The 23,016-nt window shown below is 44.4% G+C and overlaps 1 protein-coding gene across 1 annotated transcript; it reads right to left on the reverse strand.

Moving 5' to 3' along the window:
- Positions 1–237: 237 nt before the first annotated feature.
- Them5 (thioesterase superfamily member 5) lies at positions 238–8,098 on the reverse strand. Its single transcript, XM_070014068.1, has 6 exons — positions 7,899–8,098; positions 7,574–7,775; positions 5,365–5,503; positions 1,478–1,588; positions 1,170–1,294; positions 238–427 (listed from the first exon to the last, which is right to left on the reverse strand). The coding sequence occupies exons 1-6, from the start codon at positions 8,019–8,021 to the stop codon at positions 384–386; spliced, it is 744 nt and encodes a 247-aa protein (XP_069870169.1). The 5' UTR covers positions 8,022–8,098; the 3' UTR covers positions 238–383.
- Positions 8,099–23,016: the final 14,918 nt, after the last annotated feature.

Genomic DNA, 23,016 nt, shown 5'->3' on the forward strand with positions numbered 1-23,016 from the left:
TTCAGAGAGCAACATGGACCTGCCTCTGTTTGTCTTTACTGTTCCTGCACGGTTGAGACAGAAGGAGCTTGACAGACCCTCTGTGTACCACTTTCCCCTTGTGCATCTTTCAATGCCCCACCCAGTGCCTGGCACCTAGGAGGAACTCAATAACTCTCTGAGATCTCAGTGATGGTGGGGGGGTGAATGGGAGGCCCTGGGAAGATTTTGGGTTCCATTTACAGAAGACTCTTGGGCTAAGCATGGGGTGAGAGTTTATTTACTTGGAGAACATGTCCTTTCCCTCACCTGCCATCTGCTTCCTGGGGAACCCTTCCTGCTGTGTGGTTGGTACCAGACTGGAAGGGCCATCAGGGTCATCGCTACTGAGGACACAATGACTGCTACTGCAGTGACTCTTCCTCCAATTGCAGTTGAAGGAAAACACCTACAAGAGAAGGGTGCGTTGAGTCTAGAGGACAGGAGGGCCACGAGGGCAAGAGCTTGCCTATGTGTATGGATCATTAGACTCCAAATACCCACTACCTGGAACTGTCCCCTGTTACCAGGGCCAGCGGCTCACCCCTGTAATTCTAGCTACTTAGGATGCTGACATCTGAGGGTGGAGGCTCCAAGACAATGTGAGCAGGAAAGTCCGTGAGACTCTTATCTCCAATTAACTACCAGAACACCGGAAGTGGCACTGTGGCTCAAGTGGTAGAGTGCTAGCCTTGAGCTGAAGAGCTGAGGGATAGTGCCCAGGCCCAGAGTTCAAACCCACAACCGACAAAAGAAAGAAAGAAAGAAAGAAAGAAAGACAGAAAGAAAGAAAGACAGAAAGAAAGACAGAAAGAAAGAAAGAAAGAAAGAAAGGAAGGAAGGAAGGAAGAAAGAAAGAAAGAAAGAAAGAAAAAGAAAGAAAGAAAGAAAAGAAAGAAAGAAAAGAAAGAAAGAAAGAAAGAAAGAAAGAAAGAAAGAAAGAAAACAAGAAAGAAAGCAAGAAAGAGAAAAAGGAAAGAAAATCCTAGTTGGGTTCTTCCTCCCTTCATCCAGGTCTCTAGTAGTAGTAGTAGGTGCCCTGTCCCACCCCTAAAACTAGCTAGACCCCCAGTTTTGGAATGGATCCCCAGCAGTCTTTGTTCTGAGGTGGGTCATGGCAGGTCAGAGCCTAGGGCTGAGTAATTCCTTACCTGAGGATTTGGCATAGACTGTCTGCTGATCTCTGCTTTGGGCAACACAAGACATGTAAAGCTTCTGATCTTCAATCTTTTCCACTTGGACATCCAGGACAGCCAGTGAGCCCACAGGGATCAAGCTGGGAGAAGAGGCAGTTTAGCCCATCCTTCAACTTCACCCTCGTTGTGACCCTCATCTTATTTTTACCCCACCTGGCCCCAGGGACTCATACATGGGCTCAGAGATTCCCAAAGTGGGATGGCGGAGGTTGCACTCTGGCCAGGGACTCGGGGACTTGGGGACTCCAGGAATCCATACTTACTTTTTGAACCTGATGTTGAGGCTTAGTGTGAACAGCCCCTCTCCAGCCAGGTAGGCAGTTTTAGAAAAGGTCTCATCTATAATGGCTGCCAGAGATCCTCCATGGGCAAACCTAGGGATTGGAGCAAGTGTAAGAATGGGCAGACCACCTCACCACACCTTCTAGCCTACCTCAAAACTTTTTTTTTTTTTTTGGTTATGAGGTTTGAACTCAGGGCCTGTGTGTTATCCTTGAGCTTTTCTGCTCAAGGCAGACTTATGACCTTTGGAGAGCGAGACAATTCATCGAGTCACAGTGAAAGATGAACAAAAGAAGTTTATTTATACCAGAAAAGGGTCTTGAGACTACCTTGTCCTTGTCTAGATACCCAGAACCAAGAGCAGCTTCAACCATCAAACCTCCAAGCCTCCAATAGGCAGCCCTGACCTCCCCCTCCCACCATTATTTGTTGGTCTGCAAACCCCAATTAGTTGCCTGCAAACCTCCAAACCTCCGTAGCTCCAAAGCTCCAAACCTCCAAAGGGGAAGGCTTTTCCCTTTCTTCCCTTCCTCCTCCACTGAAGGCCTCTCCACTCTCCACAGGCCACAGGCCTGCCCTGCTCTGCTCCGGGAGGCGCCTCTCCATAGGCCTCTCTAGATGGAGATCCCAAATGACCTCCGAAGGAGGACCCGAATGGCCCCTCGAGGAGGCCCCAAATGGCTTCCTTGAGAAGCCCCAAATGGCCTCTGGAGGCTTGCCCTGTCCTTCACAGGCCTGCCCTGCTCTGCTCTGGAAGGCTTTTCCCTCCTGCCGTCTCTCCCTCCACTCATACTACTCTCTTCCAAGCTTTCCCCTTCTCCCTCTGGGCTAACGGTTTTCCCCCCAATGGTTTTCCAACTGCCATTCATGTGCCTCCCCCAAGCTGTCCACGGTCCAATCACTTCCTGACAGCTAGCCATGTGGGGATCAATGCCCCACCCCTCCAGTAGCATGCCCCACCCCTTTCAGCAGTTGTGCTATCTTGCTATACTAGCTCACAGTTTCATGACAGGTAGATCTGAGAAATAACTTATACCATATATGCCAGCAAGGCAGACTCCTGAGCAGCATTGTTTGGAAAAGGTAAAAGCCTGCTCCAGCAGGCTGCAAACATGCTGCAAACATTTGCTTTACTTATTGGATATGAAAACCTTCATTTCCATGCAAGCTGGCCTTCATGACAAAGTCACATCATTTTAGTTAACCAGGGAAAATTCAGAGGCCCCCCAACTTTAGAATGCAAATAACAAAATAGGTTTAAGTTTCTGATATTTGAGAGTACAATTGTAGCCAGGCATTGGTGGCTCATACTTGTAATCCTTGCTACTCAGGAAGCTGAGATCTGAAGATCGTAGTTTGAAGCCAGCTGGGACAGGAAAGTGGTGAGACTCTTTTTTTTTTTTTTTTTTGGTCTGTCATGGGGCCTGAACTGTGGGCCTGGGAGCTCTCCCTCAGCTCTTCAGCTCAAGGCTAGCACGCTATCATTTGAGCCACAGTGCCACTTCTGGCTTTTTCTGCTTATGTGGTGCTGAGGAATCGAACCTAGGGCCTCATGCATGCGAGGCAAGCATTCTATCACTGAGCCACCTTCCCAGCCCCAGTGGTGAGATTCTTATCTCCAGGTAATCACCAAAATGCTGGAATTAGAGCTGTGTGGCTCAAGTGGTAGAGCACTAGCCTTGAATAAATACATTCAGGCCCCAAGTTCAAGTCTCAGGATTGGTGCATGCACTTGTGTGTGCGTGTGCGCGCATATGTGTTCATGCTGTAGTCCAAAGGTTGTTTTCCAGATTCTGCCATCAGTGAACTTAGCAGGCCCTCACGTTCCCTTTCCTCTAATGGAAAGAGCTGGGGGCCATGGCACCACATCAGCTGGTTGGTCTCCTTGTTTCACTGCTAACAACCTGTTTGCTTTTGAGCAAGTTATTAAACTTTTCTGAACCTTAATTATTCCATTATACACTGTGAATAAAAACAATTCCCATCTCACTGGATTCAATGAACAAATGTTTGTAAAATGCATATTTCCAGGTATTTACCTCCTCATCTCCTAAAGTGCTTAGAAAAGGGAAAAGACATTGATGTGAACAACAACAAAACCACCGAGATCTGTTCTTCCTTCTTTATCTTGCTATCCAGAAAGGGACCTATTAGTAACTACTGATTTTGCAGAGTGGCTTTTGACCAATGAGTTGTTCCTATTGCCTGGGGGGACCAATGAATATTAATCTCTTGTCTGGATCCTTCTCAATCTGCTGGCCAGCCTGTGTTGGATGGTCTGTTTTGCTTCCTTAGCACACATCAGACATCCATCTGCCTCTTGGAGTTTTCTTCTGCAGAAAGAAAGGGATGGTGGCCCAGGAAAGGCTCTATTCAATGGTTTGGAGAACAGTGTTTCAGTGAAGGACATCTGTGGGATGGCTAAGACTCTGAGGGCTGCAGTCTGTGCCCACAGCCTATGGAGCTGACATACTTAGCACTCTGATACTCTTTAACCCTGTAAAGCTCCTGTCAGAATTCTTAGGACTATAAAGCTTATGTTACACTTTTGGTCCCTCTTTCCCTTGCAAGAACTCTGCCCTCAACAACTTTCTCCTTTGGTGACTGGAGTAGGAATAGGAATGGAAGAGAAGGTAGACAACCATGGACTTGAAGGTCCTGTGGCCTTAGCCAAGAGGCCCAGGGACATCCTGATTTACGTCCAGTATGACTTTCTTCCTAGGTCTAGTATATGTTTGGCAGTGGTAGAGTACAGTAGAAGGAGAGTTGGCATCCCAATTCCTGGATTAGAGTCCTGGATCTGACTTTGATTGGCTGTGCTACTTCAGACAAGTTAATGTCTCTGCACTTCAGGGTAATACAAGAGTTTGGATATACATGTATGATAACTATATTGCGATTTTTGGCTCATGAGAGCATACACTATGTTCATTATATAGTCTATTATGGCAGGCAGGTATTATTGTCCTAGGATTCAAGTAAGACAGATAAAAAACAGAGGCGATACTGCTTGTTTGCAACTCCAGAGCAGGTATGGAGGTCAGGCTCTTGCTTCCAGATATTACCTCCCAGGTAATCACATCCTGCTCAAAATGGCATCTTGGAGCCTTTCTTTCCCTTTTTTTTTTTCCTTTTGGTGGTACTGGAGTTTGAATTCAGTATTTTGCACCTGCTGGCAGGAGATCTACTGCTTGGGTCATGCCTCCATTTCTTTTCTTTTTTTTGGAAGCCATGGAACTTGAACTCAGGGCCTGGCACTGAGTTCAAAGCTAGTACTCTACCACTTTGAACCACAGCTCCATTTCCAGTTTCCTGGTGGTTAACTGCAGAGTCTCATGGACTTTCCTGCCCAGGCTGGCTTTGACCCTCAGATCTCAGCTTCCTGAGTAGTTAGGATTATAGGCGTGAGCCACCAGCACCTGGCTTCATTGGTTATTTTTAGGAGAGGGTCTTGCTCCCTGCCTGTACCACACTAAGCCTATTTTAGACTTCCTGTCTTTAATGGGATGTCAATCATGCCACCACATGCAGCTTCCTGACATTGAGATGTGAATCTCGCAGACTTTTTCTGTTCCAGCTGGCCTGGAACAGTGATTGTCCCATTCTCAGTGTCCTGATCACTAGGATTATAGGTGTGAGCCACCAGCACCAGGCTTTTTCTTGCTAGAAAATCGTGAGACCTCAGTAAGGGGGCTTTCCCTTACCTGAACAACACAGACTGCACTAGATAGCCCCGTATGTCCTCCCAGGCTGCCCACTGTGAGACTGAAGCCCAGTTTCTCACATCCCCATTTTGGCTCCTTGAAGAGAGGTGCAGACCCACTCTGTTGAGCCAGGAAGGAGGAGCCCACCCTGGCCGTGCTCTTACCCTGGAGGCCCCTCCAAGTAGGGGCCTGGTTGGAAAAGACAGACTGACTTCTTCTTGGATGGTTGGAAAAAGATAACATACTCGTAGCCTTGTCCTTCTGCCTGGATGCACCTGGTGAAGATGCGCCCGTCACTTTTGTCTGGGGAGAGATGGACAGTGTCCCAATCGGAGAAAACAGATGGTTGAAGGTGTAGCATTCAGTCAGGATGCAGCACTGAGAGTTGAGCCCTCTATCAGCTGACCTGTCTAGACTAGATCAAGGTGAGTGAACCAGAGGACCCCAGGCTTCAGGCTTCACCCTCAGGGAGCCTTCAATCTTGGAAAAGAGACACAGTCCCTGTCTTTAGAGAGAATATGGCCATGGAGACAAACAGTTCCCTGGGTGAAGGTGGAGACAGGATCAGAGTCCAGGCAACACTTGAAAAGGCTGTCAGCACCACTAACTTAAAAAAAAAAAAGATTACTGGGGCTGGGAAGGTAGCTCAGTGGTAGAGTGCTTGCCTTGCATGCATGAGGCCCTGGGTTTGATTCCTCAGCACCACATAAACAGAAAAAGCTGGAAGTGACACTGTAGCTCAAGTGGTAGAGTGCTAGCCTTAAGCTGAAGAACTGAGGGACAGCGCCCAGGTCCAGAGTTCAGGCCCCATGACCAACAAACAACAATGACAACAACTAATAATAATAAATAAAACTAAAAAATAAATAAGTAAATAAATAAATAAATAAAACCAGCATAAGGATTGTTTAAAAAATGATTACTCGTGGAACTTGCATATAATTAAAAATAACATTATTAGGTTGAGGGTGTGACTGGAGTGGTAGAATGCTTGTCTAGCAAATGCAAGGCCCAGAGTTCAAACTGTAATAAAACATACCCATATCCACATGCCCCTCCACCCCACCCCCCACACAGAGTAAATAAGTAAATAAATAGAGTCTACCAAAGTTGTTCTGAACTTTCCCTCTAATGCAACTAACTGTATCCCTTCTTTATTATTTTTATTTTTATTTTTTTCTCTCGGTGGCACTAGGGTTTGAACATAGGCTCTTGTGCTCCCTAGGCACGTGCACTATCACATTCCCAGCCCTTTTTAGCTTTAGTTGTTTTTAAGGTAGAGTCTTGTGTTTTTGCCCAGGACTGGCTTCAGACCACAATCCTTCTACTTATGCCTCTCCAATAGCTGGGATTGTAGATGCACACCATTACGCATGACTTGCTGGTTGAGATGAGGGTCTTGCTAAAGTTTTTGCTCAGACTAGCTTTGAGTCATGATTCTCCTGATCTCTGCTTTTCCCAAGTAGATGGGATTACAGGTATGAACCATCATCCTGTGCTCTCAATGTGTGTGTGTGTGTGTGTGTGTGTGTGTGTGTGTGTGTGTGTGTGTGGTGTGTGTGTGTGTGTGTGTGTGTGTGTGTGTGTGTGTGTGTGTGTGTGTGTGTGTGTGTATCATGTGGCTTGAATTCAGGGCCTGAGCTTTTTTGCTCAAGGCTTTGAGCCATAGTTCCACTTTTGGTTTTTAGGTGGTTAATTGGAGAGTCTCACAGATTTTCCTGCCCTGACTTTAAACTGTGATCTCAGCCTCCTGAGTAGGTAGGATTACAGGCATGAGCCACCAATACTTGGCTTCAAATTCTTAAATTATTTTGTGCCGACTACTCTCATGCATGCATGCATGCATGCACATACACACACAAACACACACACACACACACACACACACACACACACACATGCATAAGCTCATGAAGAAAGATGAAGGTGGTAGTACACTACAATGGTTGTCTAAAATGCCACTCTGAGCCTAGCTAAGCTGAGGCCTGAGGGCAAGGGGGGCTGGGGAAGAGAGCACTGTGAGAAAAGACCTGCCAGTGAGAAGTGAGAAAGGGCACATACCGAGCAGACAGCTCTCCAGTGGGGACATACAATCGGCTGGGCGCAAGGATATCACCGGGAAGTGTTCCATTCAGAGGGAAGGAAGGGGGTGAGGGACCTGAGCGGACACCCTTCCCATCCACAGCTGGGGAGCGTTCAGACCCAGGAAGAGTTTCTAGGTTGAGAACTGGAAAGGGCTTTGTAAGTCCTCCAGATTTTTTTTTTTTTAACACAGGGGTGGAGCTAGGTGAAGTGACCCACAGGCCCCACTCAGGGTCCCATCAGTGTGGGTTAGGATGTGTGTGGGTCTGAGAGGGCCAGGACCTGTCTTACCTGAGGTAACTCCCAACTCGAATGGCAGTTTGAGCCCTTGAATGTGTTCTCTGTTAGACTTGAAGGAGGGCATTTTTACCCAACTGCCGGATTTGGTCTTCTCCAGAAACTCTTGGTATAGGCTCAACATTTCTGGACCCCAGCTGCCATTGGGAAGGGCATAATCCTTCAAGTCTGTCTTCTCTAGACAGAATCTTGAGACCTGGGTAGGAAAAATCAAGATGACAGATGGTGTCCTGGAGGTTAGGGACTGCTGCTTGGGCTGTGGGACCTCCAGATAGAGGAAGAAAAGCTGCTCATCTGACTGGGCTGGGAATTCACTCACCAGGGAGTCTGTCGGGGATCCAGATGCTGAGGCCATGTTGAGTCTAGGCAAGAGATGGGGTATCTTGGAAAGAGTTCTTTGGTGGCCAAGTCTTGCTGCCACTTGGAAGCCTCTTCTCATCATGGCTGAGGGCCAGGCTCCTGGCCTTACTTGTATCAGAGGTGCAGCTGATTCTTGAGAAGCGGTTGATAAGGTAAGCGCTGTGAAATACTCTGGGCAGAGGGTGCAGCCACCTCCCACTAACCACTCCTCCGTGTCGCAAGCTTTGTTCTGGCACACAGAGCTCATTACAGAGGGTGACTGTGTGGGGGTGGGTTTGGCCAGACAAGGCCCCCAGTTGCTTGAGGCCTTCATCTGCTTCTAGAGCCCAACCCAGTGCTTGGGGGAGGGACAGATATTGCTTAAGCATGGTTGGGAAGGAGGACTGGCTTGAATTCCAAAAGAAAATTTTGTTTAAGGAATAAAACGTGCATAAACAAGTAATAGGAGGGTACATGGAGCCTTAGAAAGATGCCCTGGGTATCTGGGAAGGAACTAATAAAAATTTCCAGAAAGAAAAGTGGTTGTCTACCTCTTGATTGGTGGATGTCAGTGGAGTGTTTGTGACATGTGCTCTGCAGCAAGACTGAAAGCTCTGGCATGATTTGGGGTTCAGAAAAACAACTCTCAGCCCCTAGACACCCCTTTTCTTATGTGTCAGACAAGGGTTACCACAGGGAGGCCTTCATCTTCACCTCTGGCCAGGGATTGGAGTTGAGGGTATGTGTGGAGAGATTAAGGGGAAGGATTGAGGGGGAGGAGGTAGGAAGGAAGAGCCACATGGGAAAAGCAATTTAGCAAGAAACTCATGCTTTGAGAGAGGGAGTGAGGTGGGGCAGACTGTAGAGGTTTTGTGTATCTGCGTATTGAGGGAGATGCTTGAGTGCTCAGCCAATATCTACAAAGCTGTGGATGCTTTTTGGTAGCATTGTTTCTTCTATTAGCTGAAACCTGTCAGTTTTAAATTAAAGGGCCAGATCCTTTCCCTCTCTTTCTCTGTCCCTCCTCTCTCTCTTTCAGTATTGGGGATTGAACTCAGGGCCTCACACATGCTAGGCACATGCTTTACCATTTTGAGCTCTATCTTCAACCTCCCTCCTTCCCTACTTGGACAGCATTTCACTAAATAGGTGCTAGGATTATAGGTATATGTCATCATGCCTGGCCGAAGGTGCTAGGATTACAGGTATATGCCATCATGCCTGGCCAAAAGCCTTAGTTTTAGTTTACTAAAATAAAATAAACATGTTCTAAAGATAAGAACAAGCCAGGTGTCGGTGGCTCATGCCTTAATCCTAGCTACTCAGGAGGCTGAGATCTGAGGATCATGGTTCAAAGCCAGCCTGGGCAGGAAAGTTTGTGAGACTCTTAACTCCAATAAACCACTCAGAAAACTGGAAGTGGTCCTGTGGTTTAATTGGTAGAGTGCTAGCCTTGAGCTGAAGAGCTGAGGGACAGTGTCCAGGCCCAGAGTTCAAGTCCCAGGGCCCACAAAAAAAAAAAAAAAAGATGGGACCTATACAAAGATGGAATTTGATGATGATATGAAGTTGACAGTGATGATTATGATCTCTTGGCAGGTTCTGAAAGGTTAAACTTTAAAATATAAAGTTAAAACATTTGTCATGTTATGGAATCAGATCCATTTTGACAGCTACACAATAAGCAAATCTCTGAGACAGGTTTTACAAAAGAGATTATTTGCAATGCAGTTGAGCATGGAGGGAGAGCACCCAAGTCTCAAATCTGCCAATCTGAGGATGGCATTTGGAGTATTTAGGTTGTGGAGACAGGCGATTGGGAATGATCTGGGGTCTGTGCACACAGTTAAACCTCATGGCAATTCATGTGATATATGATCTTGAAGTCAGCCTTCTGACTTCAAAAGGTCACCCATCAGACACCTATGCAAGTACAAGTGAATAATTGGTAGTTTTTGATAAAAAAAAAAAACCCACCCCAAATCCTTTTATGTTCCTGAAAAGCAATTTAGGCAATGATAATCATTATAACCTATATGTTAAAGTATTATGTACAGTATAGTTAGTGTGAGTGTAATATATAGCTCAGTGTATAACCTGCAGAATTAATGATTTTGTTTTCATTTTCATTTGGGTGTGTGAGTGGTTACTCAGGTTTAAACTCAGAGACTTGAGCTTAGTTAGGTGAATATTCTACCACTTGAACTAGGACTCTATCCTACAATTAGTGATTTTTTTTTTTTTGTCGTTGTGGGGCCTGACCTCTGGCCCTGGGCGCTGTCCCTCAGCTCTTCAGCTCAAGGCTAGCACTCTACCACTTGAGCCACAGCGCCACTTATGGCTTTTTTCTTTTTTTGCTTATGTGGTGCTGAGGAATTGAACCTAGGACCTCATGCATGCAAGGCAAGCCACCTTCCCAGCCCCAATTAGTGATTTTTTAAAGCCAACTGAAAGGAAGTAGTCAAGAGAGGTAGAGCATTTCTCTCAAAGTCAGAGAAGTAAAAAGTACAGAAGAAACCTGGCATTTGTGGCTCATGCCTATAATACTCAGGAGGCTGAGATCTAAGGATTGCAGTTGGAAGTCAGTCTAGGCAGGAAAATTCATGAGACTCTTATCTCCAATTAACCACCAAAAACCCTGGAAGTAGAGCTGTGGTTTCAGTGTAGAGCACTAGCACTGAGTAAAAATCTCAGGGACAGTGTCTAGGTCCTGTGTTTAAGCCCCAGGACCAGTGTACTCATGCACACACATGTTGTGAATAGTGTAAATAAAACTAGGCTTACTGTGCTTGTTGGGGTGAGTTAACTGAGGATGTCAAAGGATGGCCTAGGAGTCCAGGCAATGTATGGTGTGGCTAGAGTACCACAACTGCGATTACAAACTCTTCTTTTGATAAATGCCAAGCAGATAGCTATGGCCCGTGGCTTGGTTTTAATCACCTTCTGGGTTTGACTGCTCTAGAAAACTACAATATACACCTCTAAGGAAGGTTTGTATTTCCCAGGAGCTGGAGGAATCAGGTTTTTCCCCTCTAAACTCTCTCAGGCACCAAGTCTTAACTAAAAGATAATTTATTAATTGATAACAATGTAAAACAGGGAGTTTTGTACAAAACAGAATGTCAGAGCTCTCCACAGAGGAGAGGAAAGGCTTAGCAATGGCATGTCTCAGCAGCAGCTGGCTGGGCTGCTGCCCTGCCTGTGTTTGCTCAGGCCTCTTCTGGTGCTGGGCTTCCTTTCATTTTCTTTGATTTAAAAGGTGAGATTTGAGGAAGAGACAGGGGAGAAAAGAAGCATGTGAGAAGGATGAAGAGGTAAGGGAAGCGGGGACAATCGGGGGCGCTCTTCAGGTGTCTGTGACACTGGGAATTGATCCCAAGATGCTCAAGGAGGAGGAGGAAATGATTATCCTTCCCACAAAGAACCAGCCGCAAACCTGGGTGAGGACAGTGTTACCTCATTGTCCAAGAGCCACGAAGGGAGCTGGTTTTTACCAGGCCCAGTCAGCTCTAAGTCTTGTATTGCTAGACCAGGGCAATAACACTCTCTTCCTTCACAGTTTTTGGTGATATCCACTTTCAGGTATCTACATAATTATGCGTATGTGACTTTTGATCTCAGTCTTGCCATGTAATATAGATAACATTCCTGTTTTGGGGATAATTACCAAAGCTTGGTGGGTGGTGTGGTCCCTGAGAATTAGGGAAACAAGGAATGAAGGAGTTGTTGAGGTGACCAACCTTTATTTCCCAGCTGAGAGGGAAGAGCATCCGGGTGGGAGAAGGTAAAAGCAATGAGGATCTGGTGATATCTATGCCATGGAGGACGGACTTAGTAGAATAAAAGATATGATAAATTGGAGGATATTAGAAAGATAGCTGGGAGAAGGCAAGAGGAGCCTGGTGCCAGTGGCTAATGCCACACACACACACACACACACACACACACACACTCACACACACACACACACACACACACACACACACACACACACTCATGCCATTGTCTAGAGCTATCTTGGAAGAGAATGACAAAGATTTTGGAGAAATGGCTCCCTTTCCAACTCTTTGTTTTGATTCATCATTCCTCACATCCTTTTTTTTTTTTTCCTGCAAAATGGAGCTCGTTGTAGATGAGGTCAGCTGTTTAGGGATGTGGAGGAGTGCTTTGCTAATACCTTTAACATTTCATTAATCCTACTGATAAAAGCCCTGAGTTTTGGCTGGAATGCTCCTCCATCCTTAAGAAGTTAGCCATGTGTTCATATTGATCTGGAAAGGGCTTCCAGGGCCACCCAAGCTGAAGTAGACTTGGTGATATTTCTAGCAATACTGATTTTCATGTTTCTTCTTAGTGATGAAAATAGATCTAAACAACAACAAAAAATGTCTTATGGATTTGTTGGATGTTTAGCAAAGCAGATAGGCTGGGAAGACTAAGAAATACTCCATAGTCAGCCTTTTGAGAAAGAGAACTCCAAAACACACCGAAAGGTAATTGAATTTAGAGCTGGGACAAAGAACTGATATATTAAATCTACTGAGGTTTGGTCAATCTTGTGGCTTCAGTTCAAGCCAGAGAAGTCACTCATGCAGTGGTGTGCTGGAGCCAGTTCCTATTTCACCAGAGCTAGATCATGTATACTCCTCTCCAACTTGAAATCAGCCACAATGACAATATTTGCATCACAGAAATGGAAAAATGTTACGAATCACCACAACCACCATTTATCTCCAACTCCAAAGTAGATTTTTTTTAAACATGTCTCAGCAGATCACACAGCTGGGTCTTCTGCCAGGCTCCGAATGTGCTTCTAGATTCCAATATTTTAGAAAGAGAAGTTCTGCCAGGCTCCGAATGTGCTTCTAGATTCCAATATTTTAGAAAGAGAAGTTCCTAAACCCAATACTCACTTATGGGTCCCAAACTAGGAATAAAGCAGGCAGAGCAACAGAATGAATAAAAATCTACCATTACTGACTTCCCCTGCCCTTTCTGCCCCAGACGCTTCTCCAAATACTTTAGGTTGGAAGGGAGATTTTCTTTCCTCTGAGCATTTTCTTAATTTTCTCTAGAGAAGGGGGAAATCATAGGGATAAACTTGAGTCTGGATTTACAGGAGAGGAATTTCCCCAGATGTATAATTTTGCCAGGTTCCTCTTTCCTTGAAGAGTATGTCTTTTCCAGTCAGACTGACTCAGGTAAAGCTCCATTGAACTGCCAGATCCCAGACTGAGTCTGGGCAGGCCTCAAAGAGCCATTGGTCTAAGTCTTACATTGTAGAGAGAAGGAAGCTCAAGTTTATTGAGGTTAAATGACTTTTCTATCCACATATAGAGCCTCATGGATTGTATTTCCAGAATATATCACAATCTGTTCAATTTCTATCATCCACATAAAATCCCAAGGAAAGATTCCACTATCATGTTCCTCTTTGGGAGTGACTAAGGCTAGCGGCATGTGTGTCTTAATGCCAGTGGCTCTCAAAGATTGTGAGAATTAAGGAAAAGCGGAAAGGGTTGCCTGCCACTGCTGCACAGCTCTGTTAAACAGAAGACAGGGAGAAGGGAAGGTAGACAGACAAAATAGTGACTAAAATCCATAACTGTATCTTAACAAGTCCAGGGATGAATAGGAAAACAAGCCTTCATGATGGGCGGGAGTAGCCAAGGAGGCATGCCTCCACTGTAAAGATTATGTTTTGGGAACGGAGGGGATGAAATGGAGACAAAGGAAGAGAAAGAGGAAGTGAAAGTGGTCCTCTTGGTTGAGGCTTATTTAAAAATACTGCAGATCAGAATTATCCAACCATAGAGTTCTTCAGCAGCTTGCTGATGTTGAAGATGTGGAAACAGTCTCCTCCATATTTTAGATTTGGGTGGTGTGGGTATTATTCCTGACTCATGTTCCCAGTACTTATCCTATTGTTCTATTCACCTTTCCCTATAGTAATGGCCTCATTTTGTTTTATTATTTTTTTCTCTCTGTGTTTTTCTTTTTCTTATATTATTTTTGAAGACTAGCAGAACACTTTATAGGAAATGAATAGAGCATTTATTTTTATGTGTATTTCTTATCAGATAATATACAACTACAGACATCTAGCTATAGCTACAGCTCTATAATGTTCACTTCCAGTAGTGTGTATGTCCATTTACTTATGGCTGGTATTAATTTTTGGGGAAGGAAAGAGATGGAGAAAATGGAGTTTTGCTATATTTCCCAGGCTTTTTTTTTTTTTGTCAGTCATGGGGCTTGTACTCTGGGCCTGAGCGCTGTCCCTCAGCTCTTCAGCTCAAGGCTAGAGCTCTACTGCTTGAGCCACTGCACCACTTCCGGTTTTCTGGTGGTTTATTGGAGATAAGAGTCTCATAGACTTTCCTGCCTGTGCTGGCTTTGAACTGTGATCCTCAGGATTACAGGAGTGAGCCACAGGTGCCTGGCGCCCAGGCTTTCTTGAACTTGTCATCTTCCTGCTTCAGCTTCTTGAGTAGTTGGGATTACATATATATATATACCACTGCTATTGACTCTATGCTATTATTTCAGAGGATACTTTTTCTGATCATAGATACTAATTCTATACTACTATCAAAATGGATTTGAGGTAGCTTTTGTGTGTGTGTGTGTGTGTGTGTGTGTGTACCACTCCTGGGGTTTTAACTCAGGGCCTAGGTGCTGACACTGAGCTTTTATACTCAAGGCTAGTGCTTTACCACTTGAGCCACAGCTCCACTTCAGGTTTTTGGTGTTGTTTGGAAACAAGAACTTCACCTTCTTTCATGCTTGAGCTGACTTAGAACTGTAATTCTCAGATCTCAGCTTCCTCAGTAGCTAGGATTACAGGCACGAGGTATCTTTTTTATTTTTACATAAAATAGAAAAATTTCAAAATTCAGTATTGAAAACTGGCCACATTTTACTTGATAAAAGAAAACAATCAAGCTGGGCATGGTGTGTGTACCTGTAATCTCTACTGCTGGGAAGGTTGAGGCAGGATTGTGAATTTGTTTGGTGCCAATCTATGCCACAAATGCAAAATCCTATCTTAATAAAGAAAAGAAAAGGAATGTCCATACTGCCTACCTGCTGTCTTTAGGATGTCTGTTTACTGATTCTGCTACACGTTTACATACTTCTATGTCCTAGTATGTGATCACAGGATGATAGTAAATCCCTGTGTTGGAAGTTTGGGATCTAGAGTCAGGGGGACCCAGACACAAATTTCAGGTTTGCTTTAGCTTCCTCATCTAAACATGGGGATAAGACTATCCAACTTATAGGGCTGGCTGTGTGATCTGGGGAAATTTGCTTCAACATCACAGAGCTTGCACAATTTACAGATGTAAATGGAAGCTACTGATGGTCTTGAGATGGACCAGGACAACCTGACGCTCTCAACTGATATTAAGGCGAGGGGTGGTAGTGCTGGTGGTGTAGTGGTATTAAATAAAGAAAACGTTAAAGAAAAATTGATTCTTTTTTTTTTTGTTGTTGTTGTTCGTGGGGCTTGAACTCTGGGCTTTGGCGCTATCCCTGTGCTCTTCAGCTCAAGGCGAGCGCTCTACTACTTGAGCCACAGCGCCACTTCTGGTTTTCTAGTGGTTTTATTGGAGATAAGAGTCTCACAGACTTTTCTGCCAGGGCTGGCTTTGAACCGAGATCCTCAGATCTCAGCCTCCTGAGTAGCTAGGATTACAGGCGTGAGCCACCAGCGCCCTGCTCCAGGTTGATTCTTTATTGCAAGCACTCCTTAATCATCTTTTAAATGACTGAAGCTGTCTTATGTGGCATCATTTTAGCTGCTTTTGACACCTATCAGGCCCCCCCCCACCCTCGTGTTTGTCTGCAGCAGTAGTGCCCAGAAGCAGAGCCAGGCAACATCCCCAGCATAGCCAAGAGGAGCAGCTACAAGGCCACTGAAGTTTCAGAGAGTGACTGGGAAGGAACAGAGACTGCAAAGAGAAGAGACTATAAAGGACTACAGAAGTGCTGAAAGAGTTAGAGACAGCAGGGAGCTCGAAGGCAAAGGCCTCTGAAGAGCCACGGCTGTGGCAGAGCTGCAAGCCCAAATGCTGCAAGAGTTCCAAGGAAGCCAGCAAGAGTTAGCAGCTTGGGCTGCCAAGTAGCTGTAACACTAATAGTGAAAGGTTCTGACATCTTAAGCTCTGAGCTGTAACATTAGTAGCTGGGCACTTACAGTCAGCAGCGGCCACAATAAAAAGCAGGAGATTCTGACACTCTAAGCTTGGAATTGCTGACAGTAAAGGAATTGCACTTTGCCTATTTGTGATTTCCATCCAGATAGAGCAAAAGAACACCCAGCCAATTGGTAACAATATCTACAAAGGAGGTAACACAAATACTGTGTTCACACCAGGCCTATCAAATTGTAATTTTAAGTAATTAGCTACTATGGCTTTTCACAGTTACTTGTACTGCAAAGGTTTGGCCCATTTAGACAAGTGTTCTGGGTCAATGCAGGTTCACCGTGTCTGGATACAGCCTCTTCCCAACAGTTTCTATACCTTCTTTAACACTGTCTCTGCCTTGGCCAACAAAACACAAACAGGTGAGTAGAGTAGAGCTGTGAATTAAACATGTGCTCATAAAAACGATTCTTTAAGGTCAATGTTAGTCACTGCCACTTGGCAGCTGGCACACTTCATTTCTAGCCCTCTTCTCCCCTCTCCTTCTGCATGTGGCCAGATTGCCTTGTAGTAGAAGGACATGAGCAAGGGTGGGAAATAGCTTACTAGAGTCCAGAAACTGCCACACCTCAAGACTGGGCATGTGTCCTCGCAGAAGCAAGAAGGGCCTGTCATTTTAATCAGTGTCACCATAACTACATTATATGTATTATGGCCTGTTTATCCATTGTTTATTGATAGATATTTAGAATATTTTTCCTCCCTTTCCAATTTGCATTGATTTTGTTTCTTTTTCTCATTTGATCTCTGTTTAGGACTTCTAGAACTATACTAAAAATAGCAGTAGTATCAGGCATCAATTGCTCACACTTGTAATCCTAGCTACTAAGCAGGTTGAGATCTGGGGATTATGGTTCAAAGATAGCCTGGCAGGAAAGTCCATGAGACTCTTTTTTTTTTTTTTTTTGTCGGTCGTGGGGCTTGAACTCTGGGCTTTGCGTGCTGTCCCTGCACTCTTCAGCTCAAGGCGAGCTCTCTACCACTTGAGCCACAGCGCCACTTCCGGTTTTATGGTGGTTTATTGGAGATAAGAGTCTCATGGACTTTCCTGCCTGGGCTGGCTTTGAACCTCTATCCTCAGATCTCAGCCTCCTGAGTAGCTAGGATTACAGGTGTGAGCTACAGGTGCCTGGCTTCCACGAGACTCTGATCTCTAATAACCACCAAAAAGCCAGAAGTGAGCTGTGGCTTAAGTGGTAGAGTACAAAAGTTCAGGGACAGCATCCAGGCCCTGAGTTCAAGCACTCCTCCTCCAAAAATTTTTTAAAAAAGAGTTTTCAATTCAACATGTCAATTTATATGCACAATGCATGTTAGTATCACCTCTTCCACCTTTCTCCTCCCTCTCCCTTCTATCCTATCCCCCCCTTCCTTGATTCCTCGTTCCAGTTTCATGTATGTACTTTGAGTATTATCACTATATTGGCCTACCATTACTTTCTGTACTTGTCTGTACCCCTTCCCTTGCCCTTCACCCTGAGACAAGACATATTTTAGTTTCTTTTTTTTTTGGGGGGGGGGTCCGGTCATGGGGCCTGAACTCTGGGCCTGGGCGCTGTCCTTCAGCTCTTCAGCTCAAGGCTAGCGCTCTACCACTTGAGCCACAGCACCACTTCTGGCTTTTTTCTTTTTGCTTATGTGGTGCTAAGGAATCGAACCCAGGGCCTCATGCATGCAAAGTAAGCGCTCTACCATTGAGCCACCTTCCCAGCCCCCTTTATCTTCTTGATATTCATTTTGTTGAACCCCATGCTCTATCACTGAGCCACCTTCCCAGCCCCCTTTAGCTTCTTGATATTCATTTTGTTGAACCAATCTATTAATTGTTCAGAAGTTAGTCAGCTTGACTCTGTGTGTGTGTGTGTGTGTGTGTGTGTGTGTGTGTGTGTGTGTGTGTAGGTATTTTCATTATGAGTTTATATTTTAGGTCTAACTTCATGTAGTTTTATTGTGTTCTATTTGTATTACATTGAATTATCTTTTTCTTTTGAGGATGGGTTTCAATAAGTATCTTAGGCTGCCCTTGAATGATCAATTTTCCTACCTCAGCCTCTACTGTGCTGGTATTACAGGTATGACCCATCATGCTTGCTTGCTTCCTTGAGTTTCATATACTGAACCACTTCTACATTGGTAGGATAAAAATCCCTTGGTCATAATATGTAGGGTTTTTGTTTTTGTTCTTTTGGTGCTGGTCCTGGGGCTTGAACTTAGGGCCTGGGCACTGTTCCTGAGCTCCTTTCACTCAAGGCTAGCACTGTACCACTTGAACTATATCTCCATTTCTGGCTTTTTTTTGGGGGGGGGGTAGTTAACTGGAAATAAGTTTCACAGACTTTACTGCATAAGTTGGCTTCAAACCATGATCCTCAGATCTCAGTCTCCTGAGTAGCCAGGATTATAGATGTGAGCCATTAGCACCCAGCTTAGATGTAGTTTTTTTTTTTTTTTAATGTATTCTTGGATTTGGTTTGCTAGCAGCTTGTTGAGGATTTTAGCATCTGTACTTATAAGATATATTGGTCTATAGGTTTTTTCCCCCCTTGAGCTTTCTTTGTCTGCATATTCTCTAATTTTAAATCTGTAATTAAGCTTTTTATTAAGACGAGGAATAAAGCAAACCAATTCTATAACTCCAAATTTACCACAGTACCAGACCCAGAATATGATCAGGACAAATTTAAGCCTTGATATATTTAAATCATGACTTATTTCCAGTAACTGAAATGTAAGAGATTGCGCTATATTCACTATAGAGAATGTCACAGATTTGGTATTAAAAAGTGTATATTTAAGCTGGGTACTGTAATCGAGCTATTCAGGGGGCTAAAATCTGAGGATTATAGTTCAAAGCCAGCCTGGGTAGGAAGGTCTGTGAGACTCTTATTTTCAATTAAACAGAAAAAAGCCAGAAGTGGAGCTATAGCTCAAGAGGTAGAATACTAGCTTTGAGCACAAAAGCTCAAGGACAGTGCCCAGGCCTTGAGTTTAAGTCCTAGGTCTGGTGCCAACAGAAAATGGTTCTTTTTCCAGTCAGTTGTAAGGCTTGAATTCAGGGCCTGGGTTTTGTCCCTGAGCTCTTTGGCTCAAGACTAGCACTCTACCACTTTGAGCAACAGCTCCACTTCTGTTTTTTTAGAGGTTAATTGGACATAAGAGTCTCACGAGTACTTTTCTGCCTGGGCTGGCTTTGAACTGCAGTCTTCAGATCTCAGCCTCTTGAGTAGCTGGGATTACAGGTGTGAGCCACTGGCACCTGGCTTTATTGACTTTTTTTTTTTGTTGGTCATGGGGCTTGAACTCTGGTCCTGGGTACTGTCCCTCAGCTCTTCAGCTCAAGGCTAGCTCTCTATCACTTGAGCTAAGCACCACTTCTGGTTTTCTAGTGGTTTATTGGAGATAAGAATCTCACGGACTTTCCTGCTCAGGCTGGTTTTGATCCACAATCAGACCTCAGTCTCCTGAGTAGCTAGGATTACAGGGGTGAGCCACCAGCACCCAGCTTGACTTTCTTAAGTGTTTTGTTTCATTTTCTCATTTGGGAAAAAATATTGTTTTTAAATTTTCTGATATCTGGGGCTGGGAAGGTGGCTCAGTGGTAGAGCGCTTGCCTTGTATGCATGAGGCCCTGGGTTCGATTCCTCAGCACCACATAAGCAAAAAGAAAAAAAAGCCAGAAGTGGCGCTGTGGCTCAAGTGGTAGAGCACTAGCCTTGAGCTGAAGAGCTGAGGGACAGTACCCAGGCCCAGAGTTCAGGCCCCACGACAGGACCCAAAAAAAAAAAGTTTTTTTTTCTGATATCTATACACAATGTTTTTATTGTGCCTCTTAGACTTTATTTTGATTTATTTTTGTTGTTGTTGTTAGTTGTGGGGCTTAAACTCTGGGCTTGGGTGCGGTCCCTCAGCTCTTCAGCTTAAGGCTAGCACTCTACCACTTGAGCCACAGTGCCATTTCCAGTTTTCTGAGTTGTTTATTGGAGATAAGAGTCTCATGAACTTTCCTGCCTGAGCTGGCTTTGAACCGCAATCCTCAGATCTCAGCCTCCTGATTAGATAGGATTACAGGCGTGAGCCACTGGTACCTGGCTTTAGACATTTTATAAACATGGCAGTAAAAGCAAGATACCATAATAAATTATGATTTTTTTTTTGTGGTGGTATGGGGTTTGAACTCAGGGCCTCTCACTTGCTAGGCTGCTGTTCTACCACTTGAGGTACCCCTCAAGCCTTGCCTTTTACTGGTTATTTTAGAGCCTGAATCTAGCCAACTTTTCTGCTTGGGCTGGACTTGAGCCACACTCTTCCATATCTCAGTGTTCTGAGTAGCTAGGGTTATTAGGTGTGAGTCACTGGGGCCAACTTTTATGTTTATATTGATAGTTCAAAGATTTTTATTGGCTTACATCAGTTATATGGAAGAGGGGGAGATTTCATTGCTACATGTCTATATATGTTAAAGTTATATTCCAATCAATTTCACCTACTCTTATACCCTGCACCCTTCATTTTAGGAAATAATGTCTCCAATAGGTTTCCTCATTTTTTGTTCCTTTTTTTTTTTTTTTCTTTTTGTTGGTTGTGGGGCTTTAACTCGGGGTGTGGGCACTGTCCTTGAGTTTTTTTGGTCAAGGTTAGCCCTCTACCACTTTGAGCCACAGTGCCACTTCTGGTTTTCTCAGGGTTAATTGGAGATAAGAGTCTTTCTTTCAGACTTTCCTGCCCAGCTGGCTTTGAACTGGGATGCTCACTCAGATCTCAGTCTCCTGAATAGCTAGGCTTACAGTGCCCAACTCATTCAGTTTTCATAGTTGGAAATAGTCTTATTTTGATAGAATTGTCTTCTTTATTGTCACAACCCCCTTCTGCAAGGCCTCACCTGCTCCATAAGGTCTATTTTTCTTTCCTTCTCTCCTACTATTGATCATAAGTTTTTGTTGAGTCTGTGTTTTCTATGCTAGCCCAGGCAGAAAAGCCCCCATGAGATTTTTTTTTTTGTCGGCCATGGGGCTTGAACTCTGAGCCTGGGCGCTGTCCCTCAGCTCTTCAGCTCAAGGCGAGCACTCTACCACTTGAGCAACAGCGCCACTTCCGAGTCTGTGTTTTCATATATACAACACATTAGTTAAATACACTAGTATCAATCCTTAATCTTCATTCAAAATGTTGTTTTTCCATACAGGATAGAGGGAAAAACAAATAATAAGGACTATTAAGTCACACGGCAAGCCAGTGATCGAGGGAGCTGAGAATAACCTGACTGCACATCTCTCCTTTCTGACTCTCCAGTTCCTTTAGCCATTGCTATGATTTGGATATGAAATGTGACACCAAAAAGGCTCATATGTTGAAAGCTTGGCCCTCTGCTGGCAGATTTGCTGTCTGAGAGGTAGTATGCGGGCTCTGACCTAACCAATGGATTCACTGACTCAAAATTGGATGGCATTATTGGGAGGTCATGGAAACTTTTGGAGGTAGAGCCCCAATAAGAGAAAATTGGACACTGGCAGCGGGGTTGGTGGTGGTGGTAGTGGGGAGTTTGTTGGTAGCTATTATTTTTCCTGACCACTTTGTTCTCTTTGATTCTTGTATGCTATAAAGTGAGTAGCCTTGCTCCACCACATGATCTCTGCTATGATGTTTGACCTCATCACAGTACAATAGAACCAAGTGCCCATGGCCTGAAACCTTCAAAACCATGAGCCAAAATAAAATCTATGTTCCTAAATTTTGTTTAGTGCATTATTGCAGCAATGGAAAACTAACAGTGCCATCCTACACTTGAGCAGGGTGATGCCTACTAATAGTCTGCTTCAAAGCAGAGAAACCATTTTTCTTCATTGGTTATAAGGTGTGAATGGCGACTGAGTTTTTCCCTTGGTTGATCTTGTGAATGATCTCACTCATATGTTTCCATGTATCCTGGACCTAATTAAACCAGTGTTTAAAACTAAAACTGAGAGGGTGGGTAGAAAAAAGCAAAAAAAAAAGGGAGGATTCAAAGAGAGATATGAAGATACTAGGAATAAGAAAAACTGGTCTTTTGGCATTCTTTCAGTTGTTTTATTTTTGCCTTGGGCAGAAGTCTGGTGTTTTCTAGCAGTTGTGCAAGGCTGTTAAAATGAACCAAATGATAAGAGAACAAATGACAAAAGAACCTTCACTTTCTAGAACCTTCTACCCTCTACTAGATGAATGAAACTAAAAAGCAGTGGTGCCTAGTTCCTTTGGCTTTACATTTTTTTTTTTTTTTTTTGGGTCCGGTCGTGGGGCCTGAACTCTGGGCCTGAGCGCTGTCCCTCAGCTCTTCAGCTCAAGGCTAGTGCTCTACCCCTTGAGCCACAGCACCACTTCCGGCTTTTTTCTTTTTGCTTATGTGGTGCTGAGGAATCGAACCCAGGGCCTCAGGCATGCAGGACAAGCGCTCTACCACTGAGCCACCTTCCCAGCCCTACATATTTTTATATTACTAGTTCCCATAAAAAGCAAGCGTGAGATAGTTATCTTAACAGTCCACTGTCTTTGATGCTTCAGGATTAGTGGAAAGGAAGACTGGAATAAATGGTGGTTACCAGACATGGGAACTGCAAACTCCTCAAGTGTTCCAGCTCGACTAGAGTTTTCAGGGAGGATCTGCTAGCTTTATCCTCATGGGGTGCTTCCTTCCATCTGGGGAGGCCTTTCCTGAAGCTTTGGCGCTACAGGTGGTTACCTGAGATACTCCCACAACCTCACTTGGCCATGTTAGTTAGGGTCAGTCAGCTTTGGTAGTGGAGCACTCTAGCTGCTCTTTTGGCCATGGGAGAATGACTTGATAGGGTACTAAATGGCTAACCCTAAGTTACTGGGCTGAATTGTCAGAAACTGTTAATATTTGACCACTGTGAC

This window comes from Dipodomys merriami, unplaced genomic scaffold, assembly GCF_024711535.1.
Source record: "Dipodomys merriami isolate MVZ:Mamm:240054 unplaced genomic scaffold, mDipMer1.0.p SCAF_92, whole genome shotgun sequence".
Classification (NCBI taxonomy): Eukaryota; Metazoa; Chordata; class Mammalia; order Rodentia; family Heteromyidae; genus Dipodomys; species Dipodomys merriami.

Excerpts from the sequence above, each read along its gene's own strand:
- Them5 (XM_070014068.1), bottom strand. The coding sequence starts at position 8,021 with ATGATGAGAAGAGGCTTCCAAGTGGCAGCAAGACTTGGCCACCAAAGA. Across the intron at positions 7,776-7,898 it reads GATCCCCGACAGACTCCCTG|GTCTCAAGATTCTGTCTAGA; the intron begins GTGAGTGAATTC and ends TTTCCTACCCAG. Across the intron at positions 1,295-1,477 it reads CTCAACATCAGGTTCAAAAA|CTTGATCCCTGTGGGCTCAC; the intron begins GTAAGTATGGAT and ends CTCTTCTCCCAG.